Raw genomic sequence first — 14,737 nt, forward strand, 5'->3', positions numbered from 1 at the left:
AATGTTTGTGCTCTGTCTTCCTAGAATTTATCTAGAAATGAAGAATTGCTCAGTGTCATTCAACTAAAATCTAAAGCTTATAACTAACTGAGCACAACATTTAGATAAATTCTCCAGCTGGTATCATTTTGCCCCCTTAGACTGGCAGCTAGGAATACATGTTCCCTTCTGTATACACTTTGCTATGCCTCTCTCTATTTTACAGAATTTGTAGTAGTTAAATTTCAGATTATTTTATAAGTTCAAATGAATGATGACCAAATTATTTCAGATAATAGTCATTTTTAGGAAGGATGGCTAATGATATATATGTATCAGTTAACTTGATCTGTATTATCAAGTAAAATGAAATTAAACTTTTTTTTTCTCAGTTATGAAAAATACTATTTGGTATGTTCCCTGTCTCACAATGGAAAAGACCTTTTTAAACCTATTCAATCAAAGAAGGTTGGCACTTATAAGAATTTCTTCTATCTTATTAAATGGGATGAACTGTAAGTGAAATTTCTAGCTTTTTATTTTTTTTAATATAACCTGTTTACTTTTTTTCCATGTATGCATCCTAGTTTTTATTTTATTTCAATTTTCATTAAAATCCATAAAATGCTTACTGACATCTTAAAGTCTCTTCTAGATATTATTCTATAGAACAGACTGAAATTCTGATTTCAAAAATCTGAAATACTCTTTCAAATCTACATGCTGTTAAATTGTAGAAATACGCCATTCTTCCTAGACTTGGTCAAGTTAAAAACATAAATTTATGAGTAATTCTAGAAAGGTGTTAGGTATGTTATAACATTGCTTAGTTTAGTATTTATTCTGTAACACTGTATATGAAGCCTTGTTTTTGGTTAACAGATAAAATTATCTTGAGTCCATGTATAAGATGATATTTGCACTGTTAATATTTTTTAAATATTGTTTAAGGAAATGCTTTTTATTACTTAGGCAGATAGGCCATTGCAGAGTTTTCTATTTTTTATTCTGCATTTATTAAATGTTTTCCTATTCTTTTATTTTTTTATTTATAAAAATAACACATGTCTGTGAAACTAATCATATAAAACAAAATGCATATAGGTGAAAAGTGTCACTTTCTTTTCAACACTCAACCATGTCATGGCTCCTCAAAGTGACCACAACGGACCTTATGTGTCCTTTTAGACTAAAAATAAAACACCAAAAATACTGGTAAACATCTACATATGTCTGTTTGTGTATGTATAGGTGCACACATATATCCTGAATCAGAAATACTCAATAAATATTTATCTGCTTTTTCCTAAAGGAAATAAAAATGACTTAACTATTTTGCCTAGAAATTAGCATTGCAAGTCTTGAGTAAAGGTGCTAACAAATTTTTGAAGAAATAAATGCTATATATTTGAAATTTTAATAAAATTTGTTCAAGATTTTTATATAGTATATGTTGGCCAAGCTTGCTACTTAAGTAAAAGAGACTCAGGATTAAAGATTATTTGATACATCAAATAAAATACCTAAAATTATTAGTTTCATTAAAGAGTTAATCTTCATGTTCAACCTAATTTGTTTTTTTCTATTAATACCTTTTCCCCCCATAGAATTATTTTTCCCATCCAGATATCACAATTGCCATTAGAATCACTTCTTCATCTTACTCTTTTTGGAATTTTAAATCAGAGCAGTGGAAGTTCCCCTGATTCTAATAAGCAGAGAAAGGGGCCAGAAGCTTTGGGCAAAGTTTCTTTACCTCTTTTTGATTTTAAACGGTAAGTGTTACTGAGTTGTGATGGTGAGTTACTGCAGACACATCTGCAGTCTCAAAATTGGCTAGAGAACAGGATGGGGAATAATAACAAACATGAGATAATGAGCTGCCTCAATTTTTTCAATGTGATAAAAGGAGGTCAGATCAGAGGAAACCAAAGTTATTCTACTATGGTTTGATTATATCTGTATGGGTATTCAAAGGATTATTTGTCACTCATTGGTTAGGAGAAAAGCGGCAATCAGTTCACTGTCATTTTATGCAAACACTGTATTATTAACATAACTAGTGGCCCGGTGCACGAAATTCATGCACGGGGCGGGGCGGGGGGGGGTGTCCCTCAGTCCAGCCTGCATCTTCTCCAATCTGGGACCCCTCGGGGGATGTCCGACTGCCGGTTTAGGCCCGATTCCTGTGGGATCAGGCCTAAACCGGCAGTCAGACTTCCCTCTCGCAATCCGGGACTGCTGGCTCCTAACCGCTCACCTGACTGCCTGCCTGATTGCCCCTAACCACTCTGCCTGCCGGCCTCGCCCCCAACTGCCCTCCCCACGGGCCTGCTCACCCCCAACTGGCCCCCCCCTGCCGGCCTGCTCACCCCCCAACTGCCCTCCCCCCCTGCTGGCCTGATCACCCCCAGCGCCCCCCCCCCCCCCACTGGCCTGATCACCCACAACTGCCCTCCCCTCTTGGTCCCTGACCACCTCTACCTTGGTCCTGCCACCATGGCTTTGTCCAAAAGAACGTCTAGAAGGTCTCCTGGAAGGTCTCTCAGTCTAATTAGCATATTACCCTTTTATTAGTATAGATAGAGGCCTGGTACATGGGTGGGGGCCGGCTGGTTTGCCCTGAATGGTGTCCCGGATCAGGGTGAGGGTTCCCTTGGGGGGCAGGGCAGCCTGGGCAAGGGTTTGCAGGCCGGCCATGCCCCCATTGGTGTGGGGGTCCCCACTGGGGACGGTGCTGGCCTGGGTGAGGGGCTGGGGCAGTTTGCCACTGGGGGGGGCAGCCTGGGTGAGGGGCTGAGGACTGTTTTCAGGCTGGCCACACCCTCTTCAGGTGGGGGTCCCCGCTGGGGTGCCTGGCCAGCCTGGGTGAGGGGCTGATGGCTGTTTGCAGGCTTGCAGGCTGGCCATGCCCCCTAGCGGGGACCCTCACCCCAGTGGTGGCATGGCCAGCCTGGGTGAGGGGCTGAGGGCCGTTTGCAGGCCCGTCCCTTGGCCACTGGCCTGGGTGACCCAAGCCTCCTGGTCGTGCCAGCCTGCCCTGTGGCCGCCGCTCACAGGCCCCTCCTTTAATAGCTGGCCCAGGCAGGCAGGAAGCTTGGCTTCCTCCGTTGTCGTCGGGGGCGACCCAAGCCTCCTGCCCGCTTCGGCTGGCTCCATGGCTGTCACCATCTTTGTCCCACTCATTTGCATATTCTATCCTGATTGGCTGTGGGCGTCGTGGAATGACGGTCAATTACCATATTTATCTCTTATTAGTATAGATACTATGGTCTTTTCAGTATCCTTGCTATTACTAAAACAATTCCACTTTCCTCTTCTCATCCCTATTCCATACTTCTAAAATTTCAGGGAGTTTACTGCTGAACATTATTCCCTTCTCTTTCCCTGTCTACCTAACTGATCTATCCTTACTGCTATGGGCCCCTGACCTTTAATCACCAAAGGTTCTACACGGGTACAAAAACTTAGGGGAAAGGAATTCCTTTTAAGCTTTGTCTACTAACAGTCAGTAGGAATAGTGTAATCGACCTGACTTTTTAGCTGACAATTTTAATTATGTTTTAAGTAACAGTATGTTTCATGAGATCATCAAAAGTCTTCCTAAATGAAAAAAAAAAATTAAATGAAGTTTGAGATATGTTTCATACAATACATGGTAAAATTTTGGAGAGCCGATAATGCATATTAAAGCAGTAAGCAGATGGCATTAAGTTTGAGACTTTTTGCCAAGCAGTGTAGTTAGTCTAGGTAGTGTTAGTACTTAACATTAAAAAAATACTCAGAAATTAAGAGGGAAGAGGATTTTACGTCAATACATACACCGAAACAAAGTGTCAGTTATTTAGTTCAGTTAATGTACTATAGTATGGTAATCAGAAATCCTGGTCTTGAAATTATTTTTAAGTAATTTGTGTTAAGGTGCAACTTGCATACAACCTGATGAAGTCATTATCATGGAAGCCAAGTGACTTAGAGGCATTTCGGTCAGCCTCAGTAACAAATGAGTTCTTAACTAATTTTTAAGTAAACAGAATCAAGCATTTAACTTGCCCTTCCTTTACAGTTATATCTCAGGGTTACAAAATAATTGATGTGAGAATGTGCTTTATAGAAACATTTCAGCTAATTATTGCAAAGGGAATGGTAGAATATCACAATTTTGCAACTCTTACTGAAATAATTTAGGTCAGGGTTAGATTTAGGTCATTCTCGGCACTACTGATATTTTGGGCCAGATAATTGTTTGTTGTGGAAGATTGTCCTGTGCATTGTAGGATGTTTGGCAGCATCCATGGCTTCTGCCCACTAGATGCCAGTAGCACCCCAGTTGACAACCGAAAATGTCTCCAGGCATTGCCAAATGTATACTGGGGACAAAAATCACTCTTGGTTGAGAACCATTGATTTAAGTAGTAAATATGAATGCCTGCCTAAAACCATTAAGTGATTGATTAGCTTTTCTGGAACTTTATAATGAACTAGAGGCCCAGTGCACGAAATTCGTGCACAGCGGGGATGGGGAGTAGCGGGGGGTGTTATCCCTCAGCCCAGCCTGCAGTCTCTCCAATCTGGGACCCCTCAAGGGACTTTCATTTTTTCCTTCAAGAGTGTGGTGGAAAAACCCTAGATTACCTTCTTGGATTCTTATAACCCAAATTACCAACAACACTGCAATTGGTGGCCTACAGGGAGCTTAGCCAATGAGTTGTCAGAAAAGGTATTTACTCTCAAAATGGTTTGGCTCAGTGGATAGACCGTGGGCCTGCAGACTGAAGGGTCCCAGGTTTGATTCCTGTTAAGGGCCTGTACCTTGGTTGGAGGCATATCCCCAGTGGGGAGTGTGCAGGAGGCAGCTAATGGATGTTTCTCTCTCATTGATATTTCTGACTGTCTATCCCTCTCCCCTCTTCTCTGTAAAAAAAAAAAAAAAATCAATAAAATTTCTTTTAAAAAGGTGTATCCTCTGCAGCTCATGCAGCCCCTGGGTTGTGTCCACTGGGCTAGGGGCGTGTCCCTGCCACCCGGTGGTGGCGGCCGGGGTCTCTGCACACCCTAGAGGCCAGCAGCCATCCCCCTGTGGAGGGCGCTAGGCTTGGGGCATGGACACAATCTGCCATTTGGTGCTGGAGCTTGGAAAGCCTCTGGGGCTGGGCGGGAACATCCCTGTCTCCAAACGCCCCAAGGCCAGCAGCCAGCCCCACCATGGGCCCCAGGCTTGAGGCTTGCAGGGACCCTGGGAAGCACGCAGCAGTGGCCACCAGGGTCTCGGCAAACCCAGGAGGCCAGCAGCAGCCCCCGGTCCTGGGCGCCTGGCTGGGGGCGTGGCCCCAAACCGCCGCTTTGTGCAGGAGCCTTTGCAAGCGGCTTGGGGAGGCCAGCAGCCAGCGTGACCATCGGCCTCAGGCTCGGGGCTTGCAGGGACCCCCGGGCAGCACACAGCAGTGGCCGCCAAGGTCTCGGCACACCCCAGAGGCCAGCGGCAGCCCCCGGTCCTGGGCACCTGGCTGGGGGCGTGGCCCCAAACCTCCGCTTTGTGCAGGAACCTTTGCAAGCTTCTGGGGGTGGGGCGGAACATCCCCGCGTCGCCAGGTTGCTTGGTGCCTACACCCATAGGCTCTGAGTGGCCAGGGGGCGTTCTGGGACCCCTGCCGATCAGGACCTAAGCACGGGCCTAGAGTCTAGGAGCGGCCTGGGTCCAGAGGATGTTTCCTGGACCCAGGCCTCTCAGCGCCTGCATATGCAAATTAACCGCCATCTTGTTCACTCTGATTGGCTGTGGGCGTAGCGAAGGTGCGGTCAATTTGCATATTTCTCTATTATAAGGTAGGATGATTTAGACTGAAAACATCTAAATAAACTGATTATATTAACCCCACAGAAAGAAAAATAAACCAAGCATGTGTGTCTCTTTATTTGAGGCAATAGAAAGTAGTATACAATACCACCTATAGAGTATTAAGTATTCTTGCCAGATAACTACACCTGAATCAGGTCAAGCCTCTCTAGATCTAACTACTGCTTTTATTTTTTTATCCTCACCTGAGGATATTTTTCCATTGGTTTTTAGACAGCGTAGAAGGGAGAGAGGAGGAGAGAGAGTGAAACATCAACGTGAGAGAGACGCTTCAATTGGTTGCCTCCTGTTCGCACCCCCACCAGGCTAGGAATGAAACCCTCAGCTCTTTGGTCTGTGAGCCAGTGCTCTAACCATTGAGATAAACTGGCCAGTGCTACAGAAAATATAGGAAATAAAGGAACATGGTAAATGACCAGAGTGATGCGATTAGTAAAATTCAGGATAAGGAAAATTCTCAGAACAAAAGACCTGGTTTCTTCAACAAACAGCAGGGGGGAAAAGATAGGAAGAATGTATAGATTAAAACAAGAATTGGCAAACTTTTTCTGTAAAGGGGACCAGATAGAAGTAATTTAGGTCTCTGTCACAAAGGCAAAAGCAGTGATAGACAGTATGTAAGTGAATGTGTGGCTTTGTTATAATAAAAGTTTATTAATGAGACCAGGTGATAGGCTGAAGTTTTGTTGACTCTTGAATTAAAAGATATTTAAAAAGACATATCAACCACATGCAAGTGTTGGACCTTGCTTGGATTCTTACTCGAACAAACCAACTATAAAAAGAACTTTGAGACAGTTCGGGAAATTTGAATACTAGATAGCTGATTATTTTAAGTAGTTATTGTTAATTATTATAGGAGTGGTAATAGTATTGTACTTATTTTATAAATTTATTGGGGTGACATTGGTCAACACGAACATACAGGTTTCAGGTGTGAGTTTCTATGTTATAAGATCTGTATATTGCACCATGTGCCCACCACTCAAAGATTATACTTATTTTAAAATAAAACTGTTTATCATTTTGAGATTTATAAAAGTATCTACAGATGAAATAATGTGATAGCAATTTTACCTTAACCTAGTTGGGGATGAGAGTGGTTCTAAAAGAGACAGAATATAATGTGTCAAAGATTTAAAGGTTAACCTGTAAGAGAAAACATTAGGACTAGAGTCTAGCTTTGGAAAGGATATTTGCTATTTTAATAAAATGAACAGTTTAATGAAGTTTGTAATTTTCTGCTTTTATATATATATCTCATGTTAGCTTTCAGATATTTCTTCTGTGTAAAGATACGTCAGTATCTTCATTGCCATAAACTGGTTGTCTCAGGCAAATGTCAGCATACTACAGCCTACTGCCTGCTTTTTGTAAATGTAATATTGTTAGAATACACTGCACATGTTTATTTAAATGTCGTTCATAGCTACCTTGCACTATAATAGCAGAGTTGAATCTCTGCAACAAAGATTGTGCTGAAACCGGTTTGGCTTAGTGGATAGAGCGTCGGCCTGTGGACTGAAAGGTCCCAGGTTCGATTCCGGTCAAGGGCATGTACCTTGGTTGCGGGCACATCCCCGGTAGGTGGTGTGCAGGAGGCAGCTGGTCGATGTTTCTCTCTCATCAATATTTCTAGCTCTCTATTCCTCTCCCTTCCTCTCTGTAAAAAATCAATAAAACATATTTAAAAAAAAAAAAAAAGATTGCCCAGAAAACTCAGAGTATTTACTCTCTGGCTCTTTAGAGGTAAAGTTTGCTGACCCCTGATTCAGGGAACCGATAAAAATTCTCAAATCATTGGTGCTGTCACAAAGTAGGTACTGGTTTTTTGGCATATATTGTTGTTCTTATGATAAAAGTCAGGGCGCGGCTCTGTAATCCAAATTTCCTTTGTAGATGATCTTCAAAGAGTATCCTCCTATTTATAGAATTGTTTTGGGGACAGTATGTTCTGTTTTATCCTCAATTCCTCCTTAGATATGTTCATTCTCTCTTTCTTTGTTCTAATCCCCACACTTTAACTCATTTACCTAAAGATTAGTACACTGTGGAAAGTGACTCTTCCTGATATGTTTTTAAAGAGGACATTTTTTAATATAGAAGATGATTAAAAAATGTTTGAATACTAACATTTCAAATTCATTACTATGTGTTGTGAGTTTTTAATTTTTAAAATGAAAACTACAATATTCTTCTGTTTACATTGTGTAGGTTTTTAACATGTGGAACTAAGCTTCTATATCTTTGGACTTCGTCACATATAACTCCTATGCCTGGAACAATCCCCAAAAAAGGATATGTGATGGAAAGAATAGTGTTACAGGTAATGGTACTTTTTTTTTTTTTTTTAATCCTCACCAGATGATATGTTTGTTGACTTTAGAGGATAATGCTACTTCTTGATATGTAGAGAGGTTTCAATTTAAATTTCTTTATAAAAAGTGTATGTATACCATGGTTTGGGTTGTTATTAAAGAAGCCTAATCAATCTTGTTTCAACTTTAGGGTCTATTTTAAATTTAAGTGTCAATAAATCATTTCCTATTTCTGAGAAACAGTAAAATATGCTCTTGTACCCATCCCAAGCAATATATGTGCTATTGAGAATTACCAACAATGGTAATCACTTTCAGCAAAAGGACATTGATTTAATATACAATCTAAAATTCACCCTGATGGCTAAGAAAAAACAATTTTTTCAAAGACAAATAAGTTAATGTGGTAAATATATATGTGTCCTATTCAGCTGTAATTTGATCAACTTCTATTAAATTTTTAAGGTTGATTTTCCTTCTCCAACATTTGATATCATTTATACCACTCCTCAAGTTGACCGAAGTATTATACAGCAACACAACTTAGAAACATTAGGAAATGATATAAAAGGGAAACTTCTTGATATTCTTCACAAAGACTCATCACTTGGGTATGCTCCTTTGATTCTGTTTTGCCTGGTTATCTCTTACAATGTAAAGCTCAAGTTAATGATTTATAAAGTGTCCCGATTTAGTTCATGATTTAGCAGTATTTTTGGTGTGGAAAGATTTCTATATATGTTTTTAATTATATAAAAAGACTACATGATTACATCAAACCAGAAATTTGTACAAGTCAAACTTTTTACATGATCAAAAGGTAAACAACAGATAGGTACCTGTATTTACAGTAAATAGCAGTAGATTAATTTTCTTTTCTTTTTTGTAAAAGAATAGTTTATTGTTTTTTAGAGAGAGAGGGAGAGAGAAACATCGATGTGAAAGAGTAACAACAATCCACTGCCTCCACAACCTGGGCATGTGCCCTTGACCAGGAATCGAACTGGCAATCTTTTGGTGTGCAGAACTATGCCCAACCAATTGAGCCACACTGGCCAGGGCTAGGTTAATTTTCTTAAATGTATTAAGAATCTTTTCATACCAGTAGAAAAACAAACAACTCAGTAGTAAATTAGACAAAGAATATTAATAGGTAATTCTTTAGAAAAGAAATACAGTGTCTTTTTAAACATCTAAAAAATGTCAACTTCTCAGTATGTGGAGAGGTTTAAATTTAAATTTAATCAAGGAATTGTAAATTAATACAAGATACCATTTCATACACATCAGATTGTTGAAAATAAAAATGTCCCATCATAGATAGTGTTGATGAAGATACAGAAAAGGGATTATTATATTGTTGGCGGAATTCTCAAGAGCTTTTGGAGCAATTTGGCAAAATCTATTAAGGTCACAATGTGTATAGTCTGTGACCTACCAATTCCATTTCCAGTTAGTTATATATCTTAGAGGAAAGAAACGCTTTTGTATTTACTTATGGAGACAAGGATGCTCATTGCAGTATGCATTTTAATTATTATAAAACTGATAGGGAATGTCCCATCAATGGGGGTCAAATTATGGTACATTTATCCTACAGAGTATCATGTAACTATTAAAAATGAAGTTATAGCTATGTACTAATATGTCAGATATGTTAAATGAAGAAAGCAAGGAACAGAATAGTGTATATAGTATGTTACCATTTAAGAAAAAAGATCTACCTACACCTATGTATATGCTTCTATACAAGTGGACTCTGGAAGAATATTCAAGTATAGGCAGTTGCTTCTGGGAGGGGAATTAGAAGAAGGGAGACACACTGTATACTTTTTTTCAATATTTGAAATTTTTTCAGTATTCCACATTTCAGTGCATGTATTATATATACAAACGAATGGGTAGTAAAATAGTGAAATCATTCATTCACATAAACATTTGTTATTAAGGTTAAATTAGAATCTCCAAAACAAATCTTTCTCTTTTTCAATATTCCTCAATTGAGCTATATAATCAACTTCTAAAATTTTATAATAGCATTTGTGTGTTACATGACATTTCATTTTACTTGTATAAAATGGATGAAATCCTTGCTCATAGGGTGGATTTTGCTTATCCCACTCTGATTTCTAGTGCATGGCATCTGATTAGAGCTTAATAAATACTTATTGTACTGAATTATCCTTCATTTTCATAAGTAAGACTCTTTTATTAAGTCAAAATGATTTCTTTCTATTCCCCAAATTAGGGTAAATTAGTGGTGTCTATTGTACATTGTGTTTTTCTATCCCAAATTAGTATTAATGATTCCACCAAGAAGTGGCTGCCCTAAAATGAATAAATTTCTCCTTTGCATTTTAAATTGTTGAAACTGTAACTATTATTATGATATCATTGAGGAGTAATCTAGTTCTGTTATGTATGCAGACTTTCTAAAGAAGACAAAGCTTTTTTGTGGGAGAAACGTTATTATTGCCTCAAACATCCAAATTGTCTTCCTAAAATACTAGCAAGTGCCCCAAACTGGAAATGGGTTAATCTTGCCAAAATTTACTCATTGCTTCAGCAGTGGCCTCCATTAGACCCACTGACTGCATTGGAGCTTCTTGATTTGAAGTAAGTCAACTATGAATGAATTTATTTGCTTTATTTTATTGTTGTTAATTTTTTCAGTGAAGTATTATGTTGCAGGAATACTTCCCTTTGTTTTAACATGAAAGCAATTCAATATAATATAAATGTGTAAATGTGTATTTCTACTAACATACCTTTTCATTGAGGTTATTAAAAAAGCATGTCATATTTAAAACTGACCTAAAGAGAGAATAAGGTAAATTTAGAATAATTTGTTAAATTTTATGATGTGGGCCAAAATTAATTTTCATAAGCTTAAAGTTTCTAAACCAGTCCCCTAATAAAATTTGTATAGCATGGTAAGATTTCCTTCCTAAAAAAAGAAGAAACACATTGCTTTTGAATAAAGAGCTGTTTGAGCATTCATTGTCAGTAATAGATTGAGATTGTGTTTTCGGGAAATATAGCTTCATTAGAAAGACGTTACCGTCAAATCTTGATTTTTGTGATACTTTTCTAGATTTGCTGATCAGGAAGTGAGGTCCCAAGCTGTGACCTGGATGGAGGCTATTAGTGATGATGAGCTGACAGATCTTCTTCCACAGTTTGTACAGGTGTGTTTTTTACTCCATTTCCTACTCTCCCTACTCTTCCCCCAGTTTTTATGAGTAGGGAACTTGCTAAGGGATTCCCTTTTCTGTTTGGATAAAAAGTACTTCTGTAGTGGGAATGTTGAGGTACATTACATTTGGATTTAGTGTGAATTTTGTTTCTACTATTGTCAGCTGCCCCACTTGAATATTATATATATATGTATATATGTATATATACACACACTCTCACACACACTGAGTGGCCAGATTATTATGATCTCTGAACGCATAATAATCTGGCCACTCAGTGTACTTCTCTTGAGTACCTCATTTATTTGATATCGAAGATACTATAAATCGTGCACCTGATCAGTTTTCCCCTTTGCACTGGCTGATAGAAAGCTCAGGGCAAATAGGTGGTTGATCTCCCGCAAAAATCTAGAATACTTTTTGTAGTGAACCCCTTAAACGTCCCGCGTGGTTCAGGCTTCAGGTTCAGGATTCGGGCTCTGGAGAAGGCCGCATGCAAATGAGACTAGAAAATATTAATTTGGAAATATTGGGGGCCATGTGGGAGCCCAACTCATGGGGAAGGACTCCACCCCACTCTGGCCTTGCTATCCCTTTTATTAACCCTTTGCACTCGCTTGCTTTTTTCTCGATTCCTTTATTCTACTCGGGATTTAATTTTTTAAATACCCCAGATTTTACAAAGTGCGGCAGTAGAATAAAAAACTGGAGTTTCTTTTCATACAAACTTATTTATTTGGATTTTTTTATATTTCAAATACATACAAGCTGCTACCGATGCTAACCGTGTTGAGTCACACTCCACATCGAGTGCAAAAGGTTAAGACTATGGTATATACCCATAGCCTTTAGGCAGGCAATTCTAATAATAGCCAATCAGCAAGAATTTAAATAAGACTAAAAGGTGGATGTTGCTTTAGCTATCATTGTCTCAGCTAGACAGTGGGTGGTTGGCTCTGACCTTTCAGAGCTTCAAGGTTGACCAGCCTTCTGGGTTCCTTGTCCACACCTCTCTGCTAATGAGGACAATGGGCGGCTTCCAACATCTTTTGGTACCCATTTGAGATACAGATACACTGAGTGGCCAGATTGTTATGCATTCAGAGATCATAATAATCTGGCAACTCAGAGTGTGTGTGTGTGTGTGTGTGTGTGTGTGTGTGTGTGTGTGTATGGATTTTTAAAAAATAAGTTTTTGATTTTTAGAGAGAGAAAAGAAAGGAACGGAAGAGAGAGAAAGAAACATCGATTGGCTGCCTCCTGCACACCTCCTACTGGGAATTAAGCCTGCAACCTGGTCATGTTCCCTGACCAGGAATTGAACCAGTGCATGGGATAGTGCTCAGTCCACTGAACCACACCGGCCTGGCTGTACCTGGATTTTTAATTGTTTGACTTTTTAGATTCTCAGAACAAATTAGACTTAAACTTTTCTTTTTCTTTCCTGGCCATTTAAATACAGCTATTGGAAGTAATGCCCAGGTCTATACTTTTCTGATTGACTTTATTAATTTAGCCTAAGTTAATTTATGTTTCATTTTTTTTCAGTATCATTTTTCATCAACAAGAATAAACTTTATATAATTTCTTTTTTTATAATTTTATCCTAACAGTGTAGTATGGGTTTGACCACTAGTAATTATTATTTTTCTTTTATGTGTAGGCTTTGAAATATGAAATTTATTTGAACAGTTCATTAGTACGCTTCCTTCTGTCCAGGGCATTGGGAAATATACAGATAGCACACAATTTATATTGGTAAGATTTACGTTTTCTTTAGTACTTTATTTCCATTCCGAGTATTTATACTCTGATAGTCTAAATGGTATGACTAGACTACTTACTACGGATACCAGATGTTTTATAAAGGCATTATAAAGAAGCTAAATGTTTATGTTCTTAGAAATAAAACAACAAAACCCAAACTCTCTATTATAAAGATATTTGGCTTGTTAGAGCTATATGATAATGAATGAATTTTTACTTGCTTATATGACTTAAAATAAATTTCTGGATGACTAAAATTGAACCTGTTGAATTGATTTTTGAGAGATGTTCATCCAGTTTTCAGAAGAGGCTGACAAATATTTGCTCTGTTAGGCTCCTCAAGGATGCCCTGCATGATGCACAATTTGGCGCCCGGTATGAACATGTTTTGGGTGCTCTCCTCTCAGTAGGAGGAAAAGGACTCAGAGAAGAACTCTTGAAGCAGACAAAACTTGTACAGCTTTTAGGAGGAGTAGCAGAAAAAGTAAAGCAGGCTAGTGGATCAGCCAGACAGGTATGTACCCATAAGAGGGAACATAAATATTCTGATATTAAAGGATCTTTACAGTGCTGTTAAGTGAAGTTGTTATTCTTTGTCAATAAATAGCCAATATGCTCTTTGGGGCAGGTGAGTTTCAAGGTAATTTAAAATCTTTAGGAAAAGATTTCACAACCTAAATAAGAAAATCAGTGCTTTTTAATTCCCATGCTTATTAATTCCTTTCTGGTTAAAATTGTTCTCTTGAGTTTTTCCAATTATTTTGTTTTTTAACTTTCGTAACTGTAAAAATAATAAAACTATGACTGGGTGCCAATGTTTAAAAAAATCCAAATAATGAAGAAGTTTATAGAATAAAAAAAATAAGACTTTTTCAGATTTATTTTCTCCTTGTAATTATCTATTTTTCAGTTTGCTGTGTTTCCTTCTTGATCATTTTTTAAATTTACACATATATACACTTAAGTATATATAAAATTTGGGAGGATTAAAAGTACTTTTACAAAAATATGTGTATATGTTGTTGAGGTGAATTTTGCACAACATAAAATTCACCATTTAACCATCTTAAAGTGTATGATTCATTGACATTTAGTACATTCTCAGTGTTGTACGATCACCACCACAATCTGATTCCAGGACATTTTCATGTACCCACTTGACCACTCACTCCTCATATGGCATGAGATAAGGGTCCAACTTCATTCTTTTACATGTGGTTGTCCAGTTGTCCTAGCACCATTTGTTAAAAAGACTATTCTTTTTCCATTGAATGAGCTCAGCATACTTTTGAAAATCAGTTGACCATAGATAAATGAGTTTAATTCTGAACTCTCAATTTTGGTCCATTGATCTATATGGCTGTTTTATGCCATATTGTTTTCATTACTGTAGCTTTGTCATATGTTTTGAAATCAGGACATATGAGTTCTCCAACTTTGTTCTTTTTCAAGATTGTTTTAGCTCTTTGGAAGTCTGTAGCAATTCTATGTGTATTTTAGGATCAGTTTGTCTATTTCAGCAAAAAAGCATTTAGAATTTTGATAAGGATTGTGTTGAATCTGTAGGTTGATTTGGGAAATACTTCAATCTTAGTTTCAGTTCATGAATATGGGATGTC

At 38.2% G+C, this 14,737-nt stretch overlaps 1 protein-coding gene across 2 annotated transcripts in view; it reads left to right on the top strand.

Moving 5' to 3' along the window:
- PIK3C2A (phosphatidylinositol-4-phosphate 3-kinase catalytic subunit type 2 alpha) overlaps nucleotides 1-14,737 on the top strand; it is a 93,976-nt gene that overhangs the window by 55,252 nt on the left and 23,987 nt on the right. For both annotated transcript variants that reach the window (XM_079789322.1, XM_079789323.1), the window contains exons 12-19: nucleotides 372-494; nucleotides 1,587-1,754; nucleotides 8,051-8,162; nucleotides 8,620-8,765; nucleotides 10,582-10,770; nucleotides 11,249-11,342; nucleotides 13,015-13,109; nucleotides 13,452-13,632. In XM_079789322.1, coding sequence (XP_079645448.1) covers nucleotides 372-494; nucleotides 1,587-1,754; nucleotides 8,051-8,162; nucleotides 8,620-8,765; nucleotides 10,582-10,770; nucleotides 11,249-11,342; nucleotides 13,015-13,109; nucleotides 13,452-13,632 — 1,108 coding nt within the window. The remainder of the gene's footprint in view (nucleotides 1-371; nucleotides 495-1,586; nucleotides 1,755-8,050; nucleotides 8,163-8,619; nucleotides 8,766-10,581; nucleotides 10,771-11,248; nucleotides 11,343-13,014; nucleotides 13,110-13,451; nucleotides 13,633-14,737) is intronic.

The sequence above is a fragment of the Cnephaeus nilssonii genome (genome assembly GCF_951640355.1).
Source record: "Cnephaeus nilssonii genome assembly, chromosome: 13".
Lineage (NCBI taxonomy): Eukaryota > Metazoa > Chordata > Mammalia > Chiroptera > Vespertilionidae > Cnephaeus > Cnephaeus nilssonii.